The sequence below is a fragment of the Lampetra fluviatilis genome, chromosome 67 (assembly GCF_964198595.1).
Source record: "Lampetra fluviatilis chromosome 67, kcLamFluv1.1, whole genome shotgun sequence".
In the NCBI taxonomy this organism is placed as follows: domain Eukaryota; kingdom Metazoa; phylum Chordata; class Hyperoartia; order Petromyzontiformes; family Petromyzontidae; genus Lampetra; species Lampetra fluviatilis.
The window spans coordinates 284,458-308,066 of NC_136341.1; the positions used below are offsets into that span (position 1 = coordinate 284,458).

The 23,609-nt window shown below is 57.2% G+C and overlaps 1 protein-coding gene across 1 annotated transcript in view; it reads left to right on the forward strand.

Moving 5' to 3' along the window:
• The window catches only part of LOC144952432 (2-acylglycerol O-acyltransferase 1-like), a 57,274-nt gene extending 40,905 nt beyond the window's left edge, over window positions 1-16,369 (forward strand). The window contains exons 5-7 of the mRNA XM_078882830.1: window positions 9,257-9,431; window positions 14,242-14,441; window positions 14,862-16,369. Of these exons, the coding sequence (XP_078738956.1) occupies window positions 9,257-9,431; window positions 14,242-14,441; window positions 14,862-15,016 (530 nt within the window). The 3' untranslated portion in view covers window positions 15,017-16,369. The remainder of the gene's footprint in view (window positions 1-9,256; window positions 9,432-14,241; window positions 14,442-14,861) is intronic.
• Window positions 16,370-23,609: the final 7,240 nt, after the last annotated feature.

Sequence of the window (23,609 nt, forward strand, 5' to 3'; positions counted from 1 at the left end):
TCAACAGGAAAAGAAAAGAGAACAAGAAAGCAACCATAAATACCCTAACCAACCTGTACACTTTACACTATATACAAGCGTCAATCAACAAAAAGGTGAAGCAATGACACGTGAACAAACGACCCGCGGCACACCTAACCCTCATCGGGATCCGCATAGAAAACGGGGAATTAACAACAACAAATATACAGATTCCGACGCGTTGGATGCACAACCACCGCATGGATGGCAGGGTTCCACACCACCCTGCCAGCCTCCCATCCATCAGGTGGAGAGAAGGCGAAGACCAACATGTCTAGCATCCCTCTACACACACTAATCCGGACGTCTGTCTACGTCCCAGTCTCTCTCCAAGACTCGCATCGCAGCATATAGCTGTACCGACCGAGCTGAGACCCAGTCTCTCTCCAAGACTCGCATCGCAGCATATAGCTGTACCGACCGAGCTGAGACGACCCATCGTTCACTCACTGCACAACATGCACCCTAACAACTGAGGGATACAGTCCCAACGTAACGGGACAACTCCACCTGAACCTTACGAATCTCCAGCCCACTGTTTCAACGCGCCTCGGAGTGTTTCAATCTCCGGGCCGTCAGGGCGAGCCTACAGCTCCAGACGCACCACGGAGGGTCTCCACCTCCTGGCCGTCAGGTCAAGCCGTCAGCCATAGCATGACGGGACCACACTCTCCGAGCCATGTGAGCGCACAGCCCACTAGGATAGACATGCCACGGAGTGTTTCAATCTCCGGGCTGTCAGGTCAAGCCGTCAGCCATAGCATGACGCGACCACAACTCTCGTGTTAGACACGCAACACCCACTGGGCCATCCTGGTCAGGATCTGCACCCCAAGATATTTGAGAGCCAGCACGACAATTCTAAATCCTTGGCAGCATGTCACCATCTCAAGATAAATGCCCCATACAGTCTATACATCGTTAACAATGACAGCACAAGCTATAAATTAACAATCACGAACAAAGCTCCATACAAACCATACATTGTTAACAATCACAAGAAAAGTTTCGCACACACATTGACAACACTCACGAGCGAAGCTCCACACAGTTTACCCAACAACAATCACGACTCCCCGACGACAACGAAGAAAATGTCAACAAAAATCATTAATCCGGAGCGCGTAAATGTACGAAATGTCAGGGGCTGGAGAGGGGACGGTCGGCGGAGCAGACAGCTGCTCAGCCGGCGGTGCGGCGTCGTTATCGGCCGGCGGTGCAGCGTCGTTGTCGGCCGGCGTTGGCCGCCCCATCGCTGCTTGCTCCTCGACATCGCCGTCAGGACTGAAGGTACGTGGCTTACTTATTGTCTCCATGGCCACTTCTGACTCCAAATGTAACGGGTTCCGGAGACACTTGTAGAGGTAACTTCTTTATTACAATCCAACACTCCAACAGTCCTGATACTCTGTAACAGCCTAGGTACACAGCCTAGGTACACAGCCTAGATACACTGCTCTGGCTATGCTCTGGAACTCGCCCTCACAAGGACGTAGAGCCGGGAGTTCCAGTCCCACCACTGGCCCTCACATCGTCCCAGGGTCCTGAGATGGCTGGTCTTGGGTCTTGAGCTACAACTGGCCCTGATCGTCCAGGGAGCTCCCCTTTTATGCCTAGTCCCCAACGAGGGGTGGGGCCGTGTGCGCCCCCAGATATCCCACAGAGCACACACAGCCCCACCCCCCCCCCCCCCCGTTGGTGGCGCCAAGGGGCTTAAGCGCCTGGGCCGCCCGGGAACCCAGCGCCTGGCGCCAAGGGGCTTAAGCGTCTGGGCCGCCCAGGGCCCCAGAGCCCCCCAGCAGCCCCTCCCCTCCCATGTCACTACAGTTCTATACATTTCGATGCGTTTATTGAGTTTGGCTGCTATAAATTCCAACGCGGCGATGATGATGATGATGACATCAACCACTTGGTCGAGCTGCTATCATTTGTGACGGGCCAGGTCGCTACACAGCAGCTCATTGGGGCCTTCTCACCTGGGTCAAATACAACACTAGTTGAGTTTTAGTTTCGTCTGTGAGGAAGCCTGCGCCTGGATGTGTGTGAGCAGCAAGTTGGCACAGTACAGGTGGTGGTACATCTGCCAGTAGTCATCGCAGTCAGGCGACCCATGGCACCCGCTGGGTCTGTCCCGTGACCTCCTGCCAGCTGGGCCTTCGACACTTCACGTGGCCTCAAAGTGCACCTAGCCTGGCACAAGCATCGTGGAGACATCACCGCCACGGAGTGGAGAACGGCGGCTGTTGTTGTTGCGTGGTGTTGTTGTTGTGTTGGTGTGTGTTGATGTGTTGTTGTGTTATGTGCGTGTATTGTTGTGGTGTGTATTGGTGTGTGTTGTGTATATGTGTAGTGACTGTGATTGTCACTGTGTGGTACCGGGCTTACGAAGCCACGGTGGATCATGTGTTGTCATTATGGGCAGCCCGGTTACGGTGTGTAGTACCAGCCCTAGCGGGGTTTGGGTGAGCGCTGGTCAGCGTGGAGGCACCGCGTACAGTGTGCGGTGTGGGCTCCCAGTGAGGGAGCGAGAGGGAGCGTCAGCCAGCCAGGGTCACGTTGGGGCACGATACGCTGGTTGACCTGCTGATACTGGAGGGTGGTCACTGTGGACGGGGGCCGCTGGGTGGTCACGTGGTCTAGAAGAGCTCTCGGGAGCCTTCGGGAAAGGGCCAGAGAGATCTGGAAGGTGGGCGGGGCGAAGGGCGGAGCCAGCCCCAGCCCAGGGGGATATAACGGGGGCCCCATGAGGGGATGGAGGTTCTTCGTGTGCCGGTGTGAAGAAGATCCACGTCGGGTTGAAGAAGCCTCGAGCCACGCGGTCCGGGACCCAGCTCGTGGTCCGAGCCGGGATAGCGAACCGTGTCTAGTTCTGCCGTAGCATGGCTAGATGGGCATTCGATACCCGAGTGTAGATTGTGTAATGTTGTGTTAAAGTTGCGTAATAAATAGTGTCCAACTGAGTCGCAGACGTTATTCTTCAGAGGCAACACATTTATTGTAACACGTCTATACAAAGGGGTAACTGCCCCTTTACCAGATACAGCCTGGGGTGGTGACCACCCAGCTAACTACACTATATGTAGGAGTTACAGCTACGAAGGGTCGGACCTTCACTCGGGTCCCGGCCACGTGTTGATGCCTCTTCAGACATAGGACATGGAGCTTCCAGCTTATAGACGTGGAGCTTGCAGCTTGTAGACATGGAGCTTCCAGCTTGTAGACGTGGAGCTTCCAGCTTGTAGACGTGGAGCTTCCAGCTTGTAGACGTGGAGCTTCCAGCTTGTAGATGTGGAGCTTCAGCTTGTAGACGTGGAGCTTGTAGCTTGTAGACGTGGAGCTTCCAGCTTGTAGATGTTGAGCTTCCAGCTCGTAGACGTGGAGCTTCCAGCTTGTAGATGTGGAGCTTCCAGCTTGTAGACGTGGAGCTTCCAGCTCGTAGACGTGGAGCTTCCAGCTTGTAGACGTGGAGCTTCCAGCTTGTAGACGTGGAGCTTCCAGCTTGTAGACGTGGAGCTTCCAGCTTGTAGACGTGGAGCTTCCAGCTTGTAGACGTGGAGCTTGCAGCTTGTAGACGTGGAGCTTCCAGCTTGTAGACGTGGAGCTTCCAGCTTGTAGACGTGGAGCTTGTAGCTTGTAGACGTGGAGCTTCCAGCTTGTAGACGTGGAGCTTCCAGCTTGTAGACGTGGAGCTTGTAGCTTGTAGATGTGGAGCTTCCAGCTTGTAGACGTGGAGCTTCAGCTTGTAGACGTGGAGCTTGTAGCTTGTAGACGTGGAGCTTCCAGCTTGTAGACGTGGAGCTTCCAGCTTGTAGATGTGGAGCTTCCAGCTTGTAGACGTGGAGCTTCCAGCTTGTAGACGTGGAGCTTCCAGCTTGTAGATGTTGAGCTTCCAGCTCGTAGACGTGGAGCTTCCAGCTCGTAGACGTGGAGCTTCCAGCTTGTAGACGTGGAGCTTCCAGCTTGTAGACGTGGAGCTTGCAGCTTGTAGACATGGAGCTTCCAGCTTGTAGACGTGGAGCTTCCAGCTTGTAGACGTGGAGCTTCCAGCTTGTAGACGTGGAGCTTCCAGCTTGTAGACGTGGAGCTTCCAGCTTGTAGACGTGGAGCTTCCAGCTTGTAGATGTGGAGCTTCAGCTTGTAGACGTGGAGCTTGTAGCTTGTAGACGTGGAGCTTGTAGCTTGTAGACGTGGAGCTTGCAGCTTGTAGACGTGGAGCTTCCAGCTTGTAGATGTGGAGCTTCAGCTTGTAGACGTGGAGCTTGTAGCTTGTAGACGTGGAGCTTGTAGCTTGTAGACGTGGAGCTTGTAGCTTGTAGACGTGGAGCTTCCAGCTTGTAGACGTGGAGCTTCCAGCTTGTAGACGTGGAGCTTCCAGCTTGTAGACGTGGAGCTTCCAGCTTGTAGATGTGGAGCTTCAGCTTGTAGACGTGGAGCTTGTAGCTTGTAGACGTAGAGCTTCCAGCTTGTAGACGTGGAGCTTCCAGCTTGTAGATGTGGAGCTTCCAGCTTGTAGATGTGGAGCTTCCAGCTTGTAGACGTGGAGCTTCCAGCTTGTAGACGTGGAGCTTCCAGCTTGTAGATGTGGAGCTTCCAGCTTGTAGACGTGGAGCTTCCAGCTTGTAGACGTGGAGCTTCAGCTTGTAGACGTGGAGCTTCCAGCTTGTAGACGTGGAGCTTCCAGCTTGTAGATGTGGAGCTTCCAGCTTGTAGATGTGGAGCTTCCAGCTTGTAGATGTTGAGCTTCCAGCTTGTAGATGTGGAGCTTCCAGCTTGTAGACGTGGAGCTTCCAGCTCGTAGACGTGGAGCTTCCAGCTCGTAGACGTGGAGCTTCCAGCTCGTAGACGTGGAGCTTCCAGCTTGTAGACGTGGAGCTTCCAGCTTGTAGATGTGGAGCTTCCAGCTTGTAGATGTGGAGCTTCCAGCTTGTAGATGTTGAGCTTCCAGCTCGTAGACGTGGAGCTTCCAGCTTGTAGACGTAGAGCTTCCAGCTCGTAGACGTGGAGCTTCCAGCTCGTAGACGTGGAGCTTCCAGCTTGTAGACGTGGAGCTTCCAGCTTGTAGACGTGGAGCTTCCAGCTTGTAGACGTGGAGCTTCCAGCTTGTAGACGTGGAGCTTCCAGCTTGTAGACGTGGAGCTTCCAGCTTGTAGACGTGGAGCTTCCAGCTTGTAGACGTGGAGCTTCCAGCTTGTAGACGTGGAGCTTCCAGCTTGTAGACGTGGAGCTTCCAGCTTGTAGACGTGGAGCTTCAGCTTGTAGACGTGGAGCTTGTAGCTTGTAGACGTGGAGCTTCCAGCTTGTAGACGTGGAGCTTCCAGCTTGTAGACGTGGAGCTTCCAGCTTGTAGACGTGGAGCTTCCAGCTTGTAGACGTGGAGCTTCCAGCTTGTAGACGTGGAGCTTCAGCTTGTAGACGTGGAGCTTGTAGCTTGTAGACGTGGAGCTTCCAGCTCGTAGACGTGGAGCTTCCAGCTTGTAGACGTGGAGCTTCCAGCTTGTAGACGTGGAGCTTCCAGCTTGTAGACGTGGAGCTTCCAGCTTGTAGACGTGGAGCTTCCAGCTTGTAGACGTGGAGCTTCCAGCTTGTAGACGTGGAGCTTCAGCTTGTAGACGTGGAGCTTGTAGCTCGTAGACGTGGAGCTTCCAGCTCGTAGACGTGGAGCTTCCAGCTTGTAGACGTGGAGCTTCCAGCTTGTAGACGTGGAGCTTCCAGCTTGTAGACGTGGAGCTTCCAGCTTGTAGACGTGGAGCTTCCAGCTTGTAGACGTGGAGCTTCCAGCTCGTAGATGTGGAGCTTCCAGCTCGTAGACGTGGAGCTTCCAGCTTGTAGACGTGGAGCTTCCAGCTCGTAGACGTGGAGCTTCCAGCTCGTAGACGTGGAGCTTCCAGCTCGTAGACGTGGAGCTTCCAGCTTGTAGACGTGGAGCTTCCATCTTGTAGATGTGCAGCTGCCAGCTTGTAGACGTGGAGCTTCCAGCTTGTAGATGTGGAGCTTCCAGCTTGTAGACGTGGAGCTTCCAGCTTGTAGACGTGGAGCTTCCAGCTTGTAGACGTGGAGCTTCCAGCTTGTAGACGTGGAGCTTCCAGCTTGTAGATGTGGAGCTTCCAGCTTGTTGAACGAAGCGACCCCGGTCCCTCTCGGGGACCCACCTTATATCCTCCCGGGTCGGGGCCGGCTCCGCCCTCGGCCCCGCCCACCTTCTCGAGCATTCCAGCTCCCTCTCGCTCCCTCTCGAGAGCTCTCCCTGGACACGTGCTCACCCCAGCCCCCCCCCCACCTGGGGCCTTCTCTGTGGACACTCCAGATCACGTGTCTACGGGGTCAACCAGAGTGCCATGGCCCGAAGCAACCCTGTCCCTGGGCTGACACTCTCTCGGTCCCCCTTGTGGGAGCTCGCACCATGTGCTGTGCGTAGTGCCCGCGCTATCCCAGCGCTCACCAAGCCCCGCTAGGGCTGGTACTACACCCGCCTACGGGGTGCACGCGATGACGGTGCATCGCACGCCGTGCTGTGCTAGAGCCGGCCTCACACAGCAACCCACCCGGTGCTGTCCGCGACGTAGCGACATCGCACGCCACGGCCCTCCCGGGCCGGCACCATACAGTGACATCCCTGATGTCACTACATAGGTGTTGTTGTGTGTGTGTGTGTGGGTGTTGGTGTGTTGGTGTGTGTGTTGGTGTGTTGGTGTGTGCCTGAGTGAGCCCGTGGTGCTGGCCACCCACCCCCTCATGTGTCACAGTGCCGGCCTTCGTAGGTGTTGCTCGCCAACAGCACTTGCCCCTACAGTCTGTTAGAGGCTACACGGGGGATCTTTGTCTGTGTCTACCTTTATAGGTGCTGCTGATACTCGCTACTCACAGCACTTGCCCCTACAGTCTGTTAGAGGCTACACGGGGGATCTTTGCCTGTGTGCCATGTGCCTGGATGAGTGGTACTGGTGTTGGCGTGCATAGCTGTACTCATGCACCACAAATCTTTCCATGTGTTAGTCTCTCCGGGCCTGTGAGTCTCCATGTGAATTCCCGTGTGTCAGTGTGCCAGTTTGTCCACTCGCCTTGCCATTCACCCACTCGCCAAGTCACCCACCCACTCAGCCACTCACCCACTCAGATAGCCACTCACTCACCTTGCCATTCACCCACTCACATAGTCACTCACCCACTCAGCCACTCACACACTCAGATAGCCACTCACCCACTCACTCACCTTGCCATTCACCCACTCACCAAGTCACTCACCCACTCAGCCACTCACCCACTCAGATAGCCACTCACCCACTCACTCACCTTGCCATTCACCCACTCACCAAGTCACTCACCCACTCAGCCACTCATCAACTCAGATAGCCACTCACTCACCTTGCCATTCACCCACTCACATAGTCACTCAGCCACTCACACACTCATATACCCACTCACTCACCTTGCCATTCACCCACTCACACAGTCACACAGCCACTCACCCACTCACTCACCTTGCCATTCACCCACTCACACAATCACTCACCCACTCACCAAGTCAATCACCCACTCAGATAGCGACTCACCCACTCACTCACCTTGCCATTAACCCACTCACACAGTCACTCACCCACTCAGCCACTCACCCACTCAGATAGCCACTCACCCACTCACTCACCTTGCCATTCACCCACTCACCAAGTCACTCACCCACTCAGCCACTCACCCACTCAGATAGCCACTCACCCACTCACTCACCTTGCCATTCACCCACTCACCAAGTCACTCACCCACTCAGCCACTCACCCACTCAGATAGCCACTCACCCACTCACTCACCTTGCCATTCACCCACTCACCAAGTCACTCACCCACTCAGCCACTCATCAACTCAGATAGCCACTCACTCACCTTGCCATTCACCTACTCACATAGTCACTCACCCACTCAGCCACTCACACACTCATATACCCACTCACTCACCTTGTCATTCACCCACTCACACAGTCACACAGCCACTCACCCACTCACTCACCTTGCCATTCACCCACTCACACAATCACTCACCCACTCACCAAGTCAATCACCCACTCAGATAGCGACTCACCCACTCACTCACCTTGCCATTAACCCACTCACACAGTCACTCACCCACTCAGCCACTCACCCACTCAGATAGCCACTCACCCACTCACTCACCTTGCCATTCACCCACTCACCAAGTCACTCACCCACTCAGCCACTCACCCACTCAGATAGCCACTCACCCACTCACTCACCTTGCCATTCACCAAGTCACTCACCCACTCAGCCACTCACCCACTCAGATAGCCACTCACCCACTCACTCACCTTGCCATTCACCCACTCACCAAGTCACTCACCCACTCAGCCACTCATCAACTCAGATAGCCACTCACTCACCTTGCCATTCACCCACTCACATAGTCACTCACCCACTCAGCCACTCACACACTCATATACCCACTCACTCACCTTGCCATTCACCCACTCACACAGTCACACAGCCACTCACCCACTCACTCACCTTGCCATTCACCCACTCACACAATCACTCACCCACTCACCAAGTCAATCACCCACTCAGATAGCGACTCACCCACTCACTCACCTTGCCATTAACCCACTCACACAGTCACTCACCCACTCAGCCACTCACCCACTCAGATAGCCACTCACCCACTCACTCACCTTGCCATTCACCCACTCACCAAGTCACTCACCCACTCAGCCACTCACCCACTCAGATAGCCACTCACCCACTCACTCACCTTGCCATTCACCCACTCACCAAGTCACTCACCCACTCAGCCACTCACCCACTCAGATAGCCACTCACCCACTCACTCACCTTGCCATTCACCCACTCACCAAGTCACTCACCCACTCAGCCACTCATCCACTCAGATAGCCACTCACCCACTCACTCACCTTGCCATTCACCCACTCACCAAGTCACTCACCCACTCACCCACTCAGCCACTCACCCACTCAGATAGCCACTCACCCACTCACTCACCTTGCCATTAACCCACTCACCAAGTCAATCACCCACTCAGCCACTCAGATAGCCACTCACCCACTCACTCACCTTGCCATTCACCCACTCACCAAGTCACTCACCCACTCACCCGCTCACTCACCTTGCCATTCACTCACTCACACAGTCACTCACCGCTTCACACAGTCACTCACACACACAGTGAACCCACGCCCCTGCCCCCCTGTGCCCCCCTCACCCTCCCGTGCCAGGCTTGGTGCCCTCGGACATGCGCAGCGCGACGGCGGTGCTGAGCCGCGAGGGGGGGGGCAACGTGGCGGTGCTGGCCGTGGGGGGCGCCCCGGAGTCGCTGGACGCTCGCCCCGGTGCCCACACCCTGCAGGTGCAGCACCGCAAGGGCTTCGTCAAGCTGGCGCTCAAGACCGGGTGAGTGTGCAGGTGCAGCACCGCAAGGGCTTCGTCAAGCTGGCGCTCAAGACCGGGTGAGTGTGCGGGTGCAGCACGGCAAGGGCTTCGTCAAGCTGGCGCTCAAGACCGGGTGAGTGTGCGGGTGCAGCACGGCAAGGGCTTCGTCAAGCTGGCGCTCAAGACCGGGTGAGTGTGCGGGTGCAGCACCGCAAGGGCTTCGTCAAGCTGGCGCTCAAGACCGGGTGAGTGTGCGGGTGCAGCACGGCAAGGGCTTCGTCAAGCTGGCGCTCAAGACCGGGTGAGTGTGCGGGTGCAGCACCGCAAGGGCTTCGTCAAGCTGGCGCTCAAGACCGGGTGAGTGTGCGGGTGCAGCACGGCAAGGGCTTCGTCAAGCTGGCGCTCAAGACCGGGTGAGTGTGCGGGTGCAGCACGGCAAGGGCTTCGTCAAGCTGGCGCTCAAGACCGGGTGAGTGTGCAGGTGCAGCACGGCAAGGGCTTCGTCAAGCTGGCGCTCAAGACCGGGTGAGGGTGCCGCCTCGGCCAGGCTCCGTCCACTGCTGGACTCGCGGAACGAGGCAATGCGGATGCGCGTGTGTGTCGCTCTGTGTGTCGCTCTGTGTCTATCTGTGTCTCTGCGTGTCTCGGTGTCTCTGTGTCTCTGTGTCTTGTGTGTGTCATTGTCTCTGTGCGTGTCTCTGTGCATGGCGGTGTCTCTGCACGTGTCTATATATGTGTCTCGGTGTCGCTCTGTGTGTTTCTGTGCTTCTGCGTGTGTCTCTGTGTTTCTGCGTGTCTCGGTGTCTCTGCGTGTCTTTATATGTCTCCATGTGTCTTGGTGTCTGTGTCTTTGCGTGTATCTGTATCTCTGTGTGTGTCTCTGTGTCTCTCTTTGTATCTCTATATGTCTCTGTGTCTCGGTCGCTGCGTGTCTGTGCGTCTCGGTGTCTCCGTGTTTCGGTGGCTCAATGTGTGTCACTGTGTGTCTTGTGTCTCTCATTGTCTCTGTGCGTGTCTATATATGTGTCTCATTGTCTCTGTGCATGTCTCTATATGTGTCTCAGTGTCTCTGCTTGTTGCGCGTCCATGTCCGTGTATACACGGATCCGTGTGTCCACGACATGGCGTCTCCGTGTCTCCGTGTCTCTGTGTGTACCGCTGTCTCTCTAAGGGGGTCGGGTGTAGGGAGACCGATTGGCTCAAACTTCCTCTGGAGGCGAATCCGCAAGCACAGAGGAAACAAACAGCTGCCTCTACAACGCGAGTCCAGTCGCAGATTGGTTTAATCTCCATGTCTTATGGATAATCTCCATAGCTATTATCAACCTTGTTATTAACCTCCCCACGGAACGAGCGGTCCACCCTCCAACAGGTTCAGGACTGGTCACGGCCCATGGCTCGCCAACCTCCGCTTGGCTTACAAACTTTTCATTCGCCAAATAAATAATCAACCTCACCACCTAACATTGTCAGTTTAACACTTAGTAGTAGTTATAGGCTTTCAAGACCAATATTATCCATAGAGGTTTTTGGGTGAGATCGCGTAAATATAAATGTGGTGTTAAACCCGCCACCGCCCGACACAGCCAATGATTGGCATGGTTTGTTAACGTGACATAATCCTTACCGATTGGCTGTGTCGGGCGATGGTGGGGTTAACGGGGCATTTCTATTTACGCGATCTAACCCAAAAACAACCTCTATATGGACCCTAACATCGTCACTTGTCTACGTGTACAATAAACCACAGCAAGTGCAAGTTTACACAAACGAAACCTTGGCTGTTGTCTCGAGCACTGCCGCGGTACTATCAGGGTCATCAGATTCGGTGGGCAAAGGGTCAGGTCAAAGGTCAAAGCGAAGTCGAGCAGCAGGCCTTGGCAAAGAGCCGTACGTTGGACTATGCAAAGCCGTTTTCTTCCCCCCCCCCCCGCCGAGGAGCTACAGTGCAACGACCAAATGCAAGTCCCATGGGTCAGGGTCAACGTTAACCGCAGACAGTCGGAAAGCCGCTCGGTGAGGTCATCACGCCAACAACTCGTGATGCAGGCGCAGACCCCAGTGCTCCGTCCAGGAAGCACTGGGGGTGTGTGAGCCCAGAGGCGCAACCATGCCTGTGTGTGTGGAGCTGTGGTGCAGCGGTTAGCGCTACTCTACACTACAAACTCGGCGACCCGAGTTCGATTCCCGCTCACGGCCAACAACGGTGACAAATTATCTGAACCGGTCATGGGTCTCCCCGAGGTCGACTCAGCCTCAAATTAATACCAGGCGGCTGGGTGTGGTGCTGGCCTCGTGTACAGTTCCGGCCTTCATAGGTGCTCGCTAACAGCACTTGGTCCAACAGTCTGTAAAGGCTATAAGGGAGATCTTTGTCTTTGGGTGTGGCAGTGTGATGGGACACGTTGGGGCCCAGTCGGCCACAAGGGGGTTTCCTAAATCAACAAGAGATATAAACAAATGACAAAAATGTTAATAAACATTCTTCAACAACAACAAAAATGAGCTGCGGTCTGGCATGGACCAAGCCCCATTGAGTCATCTGGCTATCATCGTATCGATAGAGCAGCATCAAGTGACGTGATCCACCAACCCCCTTTGAGGAAATCCTAGACCAATGGGGCTGGCATGAAAGCAAGACGCACGATAACTTAATTGTGAGTTGTTGTTACCTTAACATTTTTGTATAAGAACTCCTTGATTTACGAACTTTCGGAGATACGAACAAACCTGTCTGTATGTCCAGTTGCCTGTTCGGACCAAGAGTCGTAAGTTCAGCCACCGCGCAATAGATGGCGGTGATGGCATCTGCATCTGCAGAAGTTGAATAACCAGTGGCATCTACATCTACAGAACATGAAGAACCAGTGGCATCTACATCTACAGAACATGAAGAACCAGTGGCATCTACATCTGCAGAACGTAAAGAACTCATGGCATCTACATCTACAGAACGTGAAGAACCGGTGGCATCTACATCGGCAAGATGGGAAGAACCAGTGGCATCTACATCTGCAGAACGTGAAGAACCAGTGGCATCTACATCTACAGAACGTGAATAACCAGTGGCATCTACATCTACAGAACATGAAGAACCAGTGGCATCTACATCTGCAGAACATGAAGAACCAGTGGCATCTACATCTGAAGGAGATTATATAACTTTTAAAGGCATTCCCCGTGTTGAGTGTCCATGCCGTAACAACGTGTTTGTAATCAACAGGAGTAAAGTTGAACAAATCGACTTACGAACCTAACTCGTTCGTAAGTCGAGGCGTCCCTGTATTATGAATACTATCACCGTGAGACTGTCTTCCTCTAAACCCCAATACACGGAGCAACTCAACTATTATACACACAGTTGCAGCCTGCGTGTCATTGTCTGTGCGGGGTAACAAAAAAAACATTTGTCGTAGCTACTTCAGTCAAAGTGAGTCAGGAGAAAGAAGGGGGGCCCACTGTCGCATATTGCATAGCCCCCCTCCCCAATTGTAATGGGGAGTTGCAGAGGTCACGACAAGTTGCGAAGCTGCGGTGCAACTGGGCCATAGGCTTCCACGTGATCTGCTGTCACCGGCACTGTACCGGCATCTACTGTAACTGCGGCACTGTAGCACTGTCATACTGGATGTAGTGTCACTGTGACACTGTATTGAGATCTACATTCATGGACGACGCTATAACCTTGCAACACTGCGACTGTAACACAGTATCGGGATCTACTGTCACTGTAACACTGTACCGAGATATGTCTGTGATACGAACATTGACACAATGTACCGGGATCCACCGCCACTGTGTAGGGGTGGTTACGGCAAGGGAAGTGGACAAACACGCACGGGTGTCTACATCCACGTCCACAACGGTTCACCCTGGGGGGCCGTGGGTGACGCTGTGATCCCCCATAGCCCCACCCCTCGGAGGCGATTTGTATAAAAGGCGGGGAGCCAGAGGGCTCGAGGTCCAGTGTGTGTGAAGCTTAAACCAGTGAAGACTGAAGACCGGCAGATAGGCCCTGGAACTCCCCTGGCTCGCTGTCCTTCTCAGGACCAGGCAGGGCAAGCCAGTGGCGCGGCCCCAAGAGCTTCAGGACCGAGGCTCTTGTAAGAGCCGGTCTGGTTGGCTGGGTGCCGGGATCCGTGCTTGACCAGGGCCGGATCAGATAGCCTCCCCTAGCACTCTTAGCGGAGGACTGAGAGTAGATCAGTCAGGGGATAGTGCTAGGGGTGTTTCCCATTGAGTACGGGTGAAGGGGCCGTTACCCCTTCAAGTGTTGTGTTACCGCCCTTTGGTTAAATAAACAAGTGTGCCTCAACTACGTCGTCTCTGGCTCGCTGAGAACCCACTACAACTGTAACACTGTACAGAGATCTACTGTCACTGTAACACTGTACAGAGATCTACTCCCACTGTAACACTGTGCTGAGGTACAGAGGAGCGACGCTCACAACGAGCGGAGTGCCGAGCGGATGAAACGTAGCGAGTTGGCACAGCAGTAGCAGGGGGCACAGGTGGCACATCTGCCAGTCATCTCAGTCAGCCCAAGGGACCTGCTGGGTCTCTCCCGTGACCACCTCCTGCACCTAGCCTGGCACAGCAGTCAAACCACGGCACCTGCTGGGTCTCCACTGTGACCTCCCGCCAGTAGCGAGCCTTCGACACTTAACGCTATGTCACCGCCACTTGGTGGTGAACGGTGGTTCTTGTAGTTGTTGCTGTTGTTATCATTGCTGTCGTTGTCGTCGTCGTCGTCGCTGCCGCCGTCATCGTCGTTGTTAACACGAGCCCTGGCACCGTTGCCGTCTCCCCCCTCCGTCGGCCTCGCCTGCAGGGCCCAGCTGGTGCCAGTGTTCTCGTTCGGCGAGAACGAGCTCTTCCAGCAGGTGGGCAACCCCCGCGGCTCCTGGCTGCGCGCTGCCCAGGAGCGCCTGCAGGGCCTCATGGGGGTGGCGCTGCCCCTCTTCCACGCCCGCGGAGTCTTCCAGTACAGCTTCGGCCTGCTGCCCTACCGCACCGCCATCCACACCGTGGGTGGGTGTCGCACTGCCACACCGCACTGCGATCCACACCGTGGGTGGGTGTCGCACTACCACACTGCACTGTCATCCACACCGTGGGTGGGTGTCGCACTGCCACACCGCACCGCCATCCACACCGTGGGTGGGTGTCGCACTGCCACACCGCACCGCCATCCACACCGCACTACCACACTGTACCATCATCCACACCGTACCGTCATCAACACCACACTACACACCGCACTACCACACCGTACCGTCATCAACACCGTACTACCACACCGTACCACACTACACACTGTACCACACTACAGTGTGGTGCTGGCCATCCTTCCCCTCGTGTGTCACAGTGCCGGCCTTCAAAGGTGCTCCTCGCTAACAGCACTTGCCCCAACATTCTGTTAAGGCTACACGGGGGATCTTTGTGTTGTAGTGGGGGAGCCGATCGCCGTGGAGCTGACCCCAAGTCCAAGCGCCGACGACATCACGCGGCTCCACGAGCGGTACCTGGAGCGGCTCACGGCGCTGTTCGAGACGCACAAGGAGACCTACGGGGTGCCTGCTGACAAGCAGCTCACCTTCTTCTGAGCGCAGACACTCACCCGCTCACTCACCCGCTCACTCACCCACTCACTCACCCACCCACTCACTCACTCACCCGCTCACTCACCCGCTCACTCACCCGCTCACTCACCCGCTCACTCACCCACTCACTCACCCACTCACCCACCCACTCACCTACTCACTCACTCACCCACTCACTTACTTACTCACCCACTCACCCACTCACCGACTCACTCATTCACCCACCCACCCACTCACCCACTCACTCAGCCACTCACTTACCCACCCACGTACCCACTCACTTGCTCGCTCGCTCGCTCACTCACCCACCCACTCGCTCACTCAGCCACTCATCAAGTCAGTTACTCACCCACTCACCCATTCAACTGCACACTCACTCACCAACTCACCCAGTTACCCACTCACTCACTCATCCATGCACTCACCCTCTGAGCTGCCCACTCACTCACCCATTCAGCTGCCCACTCAATCATCCACTCGCCCATTCACCCTCTCACTCGCACGCTCGCTTACCCACTCGCGTAGACAAGGGAGCGGGGACCATTGCTGTATGGGGCGCGGTCACACATTATAGCCACGCCCTCACTCATCCCTTGCCGCGCAACTACTCGCTCAGACGTGCTCAAAGCAGTTGCTTGGCAAGATGAGTAAGTGGAGTGTGGTGGTGGTAGCAAGGAGCTCATATTGAGTAAACCCCACACGCTGTAAAACTATTAGCGCCGTGGTCACTTTCTGGGATGGTTTCTCTGCACGAATGAGGATCTCGCGTGTCCACGGCGCTCGCTTCGATGCCCTGGAAACTTGAAGTGCCATGCATCTCCACGTGAAACATTGTCACTCAGCTGTCCCTGTGTGTCACGTGGTGACTCAGCTGTCTCTGTGTGCCACGTGGTGACCCACAGAGACCCATAGAGACCCATACTCATCGAGACCCATACTAAAACTAAACTACAGTATTTTTCAGAAGCGACCTGGCCATTACAGATCTGCTCAACGAATTGGATTATCATCATCATCATGCACGTGAAAATGTACAGCAGTAGCCAACTACTCTCAATGCTCGATTCTAAATATGGAGGGGAAAAACCGGAGGACCCGGAGAAAAATATACGCGACCACGGGGAACATGCGAACTCCATTATATACAGCAGCAGCAGGCGTCGTCAGGATCCGGATGGAACCCTCGACCTTCTGCGCACCAGGCGAGGTAGTCGACATCTCTCAGACACCGTGGCGCCCGAAGTGCTGCGCTTGTAAATCATTTCGGTATCATCGACCGGATGGTAGCCCCGGTTGGGATGCGAATGGTGATTTGTTAATTACGAGCAGTAGAGGACAATAAAGATTAGCAGAGAGTAGCTTGGATCGAGTTCTGTTTGTGTGCCGAAACTCCGCGTTTTCAATAAAATCTCACGATCATCCAAACGGTTGTACGGGCTGCCTGCCAGCACGTGATGACGCTCGGTCACGCGCGACTCGGTCCGCCGGCGCTGCCATCCCCTCGCACCCCTCCACAAGAACGCACGCACACCCCCACTAAAACACACTCACCCACTAAAACACCCACTCACCCACTAAAACACACTCACCCACGAAAACACACTCACCCACTAAAACACCCCCACCCACTCACCCACTCACTCACCCACCCACTCACTCACTAAAACACACACACGCACCCACGTAGGGTCTCGTGGGGGGGTCACCTGGTGCCATGGGTTTTTAACCGAGGGGCCCCTAGTGGGGATGTCCCACGGTTTCCCAGTGCCAAGAGATTGACCGACCCCCCCCAAGCACAGGGGGATAGGGCCTCGAGGGCATGAGGGGAGGTGGAGGGACATTCCTGGAGCGACTGAAGCTGTGGAACCGCGGGACGGCCACCACGACCAAACGGGTTGTGGCCGGGGTGGGGAGGACGGGTGCGTAAAGAATGGGTGAAGGCGCTCCGGAGGAACGGCTCCAGGCAAGGGCGGGGCATCGGTTTAAAATCTAAAGGTCGGCGCCCGATTGGCCGGGCAGGACAACACCACGTGACCCTGGATCTTTGGATTCCGAGGGGATAAAAGGAGGGGGCGGAGAAACGTCGAGCAGTTCTCCTCCAGCCATCCAGCTGCCCGGTCCGACTCCCACCGCGTCCGTGCGACCCCGCGAGTACGTCTGCAGGGTGAGACGTCGAGGGAGGGTACACTCAGGGATTGACTAGGGGTAGGCTCGGCGCTGCTCATTGGGTATCTACTCCGGGCCGCACAGGGCTCGCTATAGACGCGCCATCAATACGCTTTAGCACAGAGCACCGGCGCCGCGTGGTTTCTGTGTGTGTGGGAGAGTGTCGGCGTGGTGTGTAATTCGAGCGAGTGTGTGTGTGTGTGGGAGGCACGCGGGTAGTAATTCTATTAACGGCGCATTCTACGCAGTGTGTTCACGTAGCGAAGTTGGCATAACGAAGTGTACGGCCGCCATTGTGTCCGCGTGCTCACGCTCCAGCAGCGGATTAAGGCCGACCCCCAGGAGGGGGGAGGGGCGCGTGGTGGGCGACGTGCGCCTGCGTGTGCACATGGCCACCTCGGCATGAGTGCTGCTGGTGGTGCACGTGGGGCGTGCGAGAGTGGGATCACTCCGGGCGGTGGGGAGCCAGCCACGAGCCGTGTCCCTCAGAGAGGGCGCTGGTGCGGGGGGGGGTCACCCGATCGGCGGGGGCCCGGCGAGGAGTGGCCGAGCAGGAGGGGGGCGTCAGCCCTCCTCTTGCAATGCTTGCAACTCAGTCGCAGGCCACTCCTCGCCGGGCCCCCGCCGATCACCCGATCGGCGGGGGCCCGGCGAGGAGTGGTCGAGCAGGAGGGGGGCGTCAGCCCCCCTCCTGCAATGCTTGCAACTCAGTCGCAGGGCAACTCGGTCGCATGCAACGAAGTCATCTCCATATATATGTAGTAGGTTCAAGGAGACTTGGACGACGTAGTCGGAGGCACGCTTTTTTATTGAACTTCAGTTGTATATACAGGCCGGAATATACAACACTCGAAGGGGTATCGGCCCCTTCACCCGCCTAACAGGGAGACCCCACTATCTCTATCCCGGCTAGCCTACTCCCAGGTCCTCCACTCGAGAGCTAGGGGAGGCTAGCTGACCCAGCTCTGGTCAAGCTGGGATCACGGCACCCTTAGTCACCAGACCGGCTCTTACAAGAGCATCGGCTCTGGGCTCTCGGGGCCACGCCACTGGCTTGCCCTGGTCGGTCCTTAGAAGGACGGCGATCCAGGGGAGTCCCAGGGCCTATCTAGCCGGTCTTCACTCTTCACTGGCTTCAGCTGAACACTGAACCCCGAGCCCACCGGCTCACCGCCTTATAGAGCAACTCCCCCCCGAGGGGTGGGACCGTGGGGGATCACAGCGCCGTTTCAGCCCCCCAGGGCTAAACGATGCGTACGTGGATGTAAGCATCCTTCCGCGTGCGGCATCACCACCCCCGGTGTGTTTGTTCGCCCTCCCGTAACACCTCTACATCTATAAAAGGCAAAGTTGTGATTATGTGTGTCTGTTAAAAATGTTTAGCGTACTTCCCGACATGCAACAAATTTGAAATTTGCCATGTGGGTACTTTCCAGACTGTACACCATTAAACAATTATAAAAATACACTTTCTGTTTTTTTTGGGGGGGGGGGGGGGGGGCGCAAATATGGATTTATTTTGCACGGCAAGTGAGCTGTGACGTCACATCTGTCACGTGACCCGCGCATGTGGAAGCGTCACGCATTGTAGTGTAGCGGGTAGCGCTCCGCTGCGCTACGAACCCGGCGACCCGAGTTCGACTCACGCTCACGGCCACCGCCGGTGACGATTAATTAAACCGGTCCTGGGCCTCCCCTAGGTCGACTCAGCCTCAAACGAGTAAGTCGTGTGGTGTGTCAACATCGCCACTGGGGAGACAAAGGCGGCCGGCCGTGGTGAATCCAAGTCCCGGGCGAAGCCGGGTAGTAGCACAGCTGGTTGGTGACCACGTGGGCGACGTGGATGCCGCTGCGCCCAGTGGCGACCAGGCGCCCAGATGGTTGCTGCCAGCGGAGGCCGCAGCGATCGTCAATGACGTCCCTCGAAGACAGAGATCCCCCGTGCAGCCTCTAAGGGGCCGTCCATAAATGACGTCACGCGCCTAGGAGTGGGGGGGGGTTAGACATGTGTAACGATGTGTGACGAGGGGGGAGGGTTTGAGAAATGTGACGTCACATCAAAATGCGCAACTTTAAATAAATATAGACAGCACGTTCTACTTAATTAAATAGACTTTTAATAAATGTTTTCTCATATTCTTGGTTCTTTCGGTAAAGTCACGTAGAAGGGAAATAATAAAATAATAAAAATATCAAACAATTAAAATTCTCACGACGTTTCGACTGCAACACAAGCAATCATCATCAGGTGTGAATTCCACAGCTAGAACATTAAAAATAAATGTGTTCTCCTACAACATCAGAGTGCAGCGCCACATTAAATACGCACTACAATGACTATAGTTTAAAGCGATTTGAAGCGTATTTTATTTTGTTGGGGGGGGGGGCAGAGCTTTGTGACGTCATATTTGAGGGGGGGGGTCTGATTTTTTATGACGTCGTCTGACGAAGGGGGGGGGGGGGTCAAAAATCGTCCAAACTCGCGTGACGTCATTTATGGACGTCCCCTTAAAGACAAAGGTCCCCCGTGTAGCCTCTAACAGACTGTAGGGGCAAGTGCTGTTAGCAGCACCTATGAAGGTGTAGGGGTGTCAGGGGAAGGATGCCCACCAATAGATGGGTTAGGGGGAGGGGTGATCGAGGTGATATAAGGAGAGAACGGGCGGGAAGAGGGGGCCTTTGGCGGGAACGGGATTGGGACGGCTGGCGACAGGTGTGAATGGAAGGAAAGGAATAAAGGACGAGACCCCTGCAATCTCGTGTCGGCTCCTCTCTACATTTGGTGGCAGCGGTGGGATCCTAATGGCTACAAAGAAGAATCCTCGCGGGAGGGAGCCGAGGGAGGAGGAAGCAGGGGCCGGGGATCCTTCACATCCTGGGCAACAAGGGGGCCTGCTGTCAGAAGCAGCAGAAGGGGGCCCGGATCGCCTGGAGGATCGCATGGAGGACCGCATGGCCCGCGTGGAGAGGGCGCTCCAGGAGCTCTTGCAGAGGCTCCCTATGGGGGGCCCGCCGGCACCGGGACCCCCACCCCCACGCGTACTACGGGAGGAGAGGCCACGGGAACCGGAGGCCGACCAGCCGGCCGGGCAGGAGCCGCAACCAACCTCGTCACGCCAGCCGCCGCCGCTCCCGCCAAAACCCCCAGGGCTAAACACCCAACACGGAGAGCAGGTGGCCGGACGGCCGCGTCGGCTGGGGCCCGTTGACAAGTTTGTGGCTGAGGAAGAAGATTGGGAGGAGTTTGTCCGCCGATTCGAGGCTGCCTTCCACGCTCTCGAGTGGACAGACGAAGAGGCCCTACGAGCGCTGCCATCTGTTCTGGGCAAAGAAGCACTCTCCTCTTACACCTCCCTTCCCTCGCACAGCAAGTCCACGCTACAGGCGGCCTACGAGGCTTTGGGGGAGATCTATTGCCCGGCGGAAGGAGCATATAAACGGTTCCAGGATCGCCAGCGAGGGGCTAAAGAATCCCCTTTAGCCTACAGGGGGGCGCTGCTCGTGTTGGCGAGGAGAGCTTTCCCTCGCCTGGCTGAAGAAGCGCTCGAGGACCTCGTGGTCGAGCACCTCATCGCCTACGCTTGCCGCGCCGGCGTTGTAATGCCCGTAGTGACGCCGGAGGAACGCACCTCGCTGTGGGCTGCCCGGACCATCCAAGCCCACGAGCAGGTCATGGGCCGGGCGCCACCCGTGGGCCCGGTGGCTGGCGCGGCGGGGGGGAACAGCCGAGCCGTTGCCGCGGCGCTACTTGGTCCAGCGACACTAACCGCCGAACCTGCACCGTCACCACAGGCTGCCGGTGGGGCAGCTGGGGACGGACCGCCGACGTCTGAGACGGAGCCATCGCTGCGGGAGGTGTACGCGGCGATCCGGGGACTGGCGGAGCAGAGGGACCAGCCGCCGCGTCGCTGGCAGCCGCCTCTACAACATCGCGCCGAGCCCCCCCGACGCAACGCCCCGTGGGTCTGCCACCGTTGTGGTCGAGAGGGGCATGTGGCGAGGGGGTGCCGCACGGAGCCGGAGGCCGCCAACCTCACCTGGAACCTGCCGGGGCCGAACGCCGACAGGAGCCAGGCGAGTGACGCCTTCCCACCCGGCCTCTCGGTCGGGCCGGGTAATTACAATTCCGACGCCGCGAACTCACCGGGAGTCTCCTCGGGGTGGGCGCCGGTGGTGTCGTTTCCCGGTCCCCGCTGTTCTGGTCGGGGGAAGGGGATAGCGCCGGGGCCTGTGGTCGCATCGTGACCCGGAGTGGCGTCGCGAACGGACGTGACGTTGCGTCCGGAAGTGACGTCGCGGCCGGAAGTGGTGTCGCGGATCGCGCCGGGAATTGCGCCGGGGCCGTGGACCGCGCCGGGAATCGCGCCGGGGCCGTGGACCGCGTCGGGGATCGCGCCGAGGCCGGGGACCGCGCCGGGAGTCGCGCCGACGCCGGGAGGGACGTCGCGGATGGAGGTGACGTCGCGGGCGGAGGTGACGTCGCGGGCGGAAGTGACGTCGCGGCCGGCAGCGACGTCGATGCCGGGCGTGACGTCGCGGGCGGGCGGGGTTTCGCGGGCGGGCGTGACGTCGCGGGCGGGCGGGGTTTTGCGGGCGGGCGTGACGTCGCGGGCGGGCGGGGTTTCGCGGGCGAGCGTGACGTCGCGGGTGGGCGTGGTTTCGCGGGCGGGCGTGACGTCGCGGGCAGGCGGGGTTTCGCGGGCGGGCGTGACGTCGCGGGTGGGCGTGGTTTCGCGGGCGGGCGTGACGTCACCGGCGGGGGTGACGTCGCCGGCGGGCGTGACGTCACCAGTTACCTGCAACGCCGGCGAGTTGCCAGGGGCAACGGCCCGGGGGCGGAGGCAGCCCACACGATTGACATTGCGCCCTGGAGCAATTCCACGACCCGCCTCACCACCGCTTTGCGACAGAGCGAGACGGAACCAGGGGGACCACGCCCCCGTGACAAAGGAAAGGGAGGGGCTCACGGGAAGGCCCACCCCCCAATCCCCACCACCCACTACAATGGGGGGGGCCCTCCACACCACAAGGGGGGCCCATCCTACGTCACCTAGGGGGGGCAATTTGCACCACATAGAGAGCCCAGCCCGCAACCCAGGGGTAAGCCCACACTATGTAACAAGGGCGCGTTCACCCTGCTGTGACGCACTCCAAAGGGAGGAACCCCATCTTCAGTCCATCCACACCCATCCCCCATCATTTCACCATGCACCACAGGATAACGAGACGCCGCCTGGTCAGTGGCCGGACTCAGCCACACAATGGAGGAAGCTGGCAAGGCGGGTGGTAGCGGCCACGTCAGGAACCTCGGTCCTGGTCGGTGAAATCGCGGGAGTGTCGGCACGTATCTTGGTCGATACGGGGGCATCAGCCACGATCATCTCGAGCACCATGCATGAGATGCTGCCGGATAAAATCCGACCTTTAGTCCCCGTCAAGACAACGTTCATTGCAGCAAATGGAGGCAGCATGGGCTTCCTGGGCCAGGTTGAAGCCCCGATACAGATTGGGCAGCTTTCGGTAGCAGGACCCATCCTTGTCTCCGCAACGTTGCCCGTACCCTGCCTGTTGGGGACGGACTTTCTGAGGCGGATGCCAATGAAAATCGATCTGGCCAATGGGCGGGTGGAAGTCCAGGGAACGCATCTCCATTTCCTAAAGGCGGAGGGGGCCAGCCGGGGTGTACCCTACGTGCAGGCTCTGGTCAGTAAGTCTGTCTCCATTCCCCCGGCAGCCCAGATGCTGGTTCCGCTGCAATATCGGTCCCCCCTCGTGACAGCCCGACCAGACTCACCCATCCTGGTGTCTCCGGCGTCAGCGGCCATGGATCGTCATGCGCTGGTGGGGGCCGAAACTATTGTACAGAGGAACCAGCATCTGTTCATTCAGGTGCTGAACACCTCCGATAGAACAGCGACGGTGCAGGAGGGAACAGTTCTGGCCCACGTTAGTCCCTTGTCACTAGGAGCCCCAGGGACAGAGCCCGAGCTTGTAGGCAGCATCAGCCAGTCCGAGGACAGAGGGGCCAAATCGTGGATGGACCAGCTGGCGGGGCCTGAGCCGGGATTGCCGCCCGACCAGAAACAGCAGCTGCACTCGTTATTGCAGGAGTTCTCGGACGTGTTCAGCCGGGGACCGTTCGACCTAGGGCGCACAAATCTGTCACAGCACCACATCAACACGGGAGATGCCGCACCCCTGCGCCAAAACACATATAGAATGAGCCCAATGGAAAAAGGGCACATTCAACAAGCGGTGCAGGAGATGCTGCGGGCCGACATAATTTCTCCATCCTCGAGTCCCTGGGGGGCACCGGTGGTCCTAGTCAAGAAGTCAGATGGGTCACTGAGATTCTGTGTGGACTTCCGACGCCTCAATGCCGTCACGCTGGCCGACGCATATCCCCTACCACGTATCGACGACTCATTGG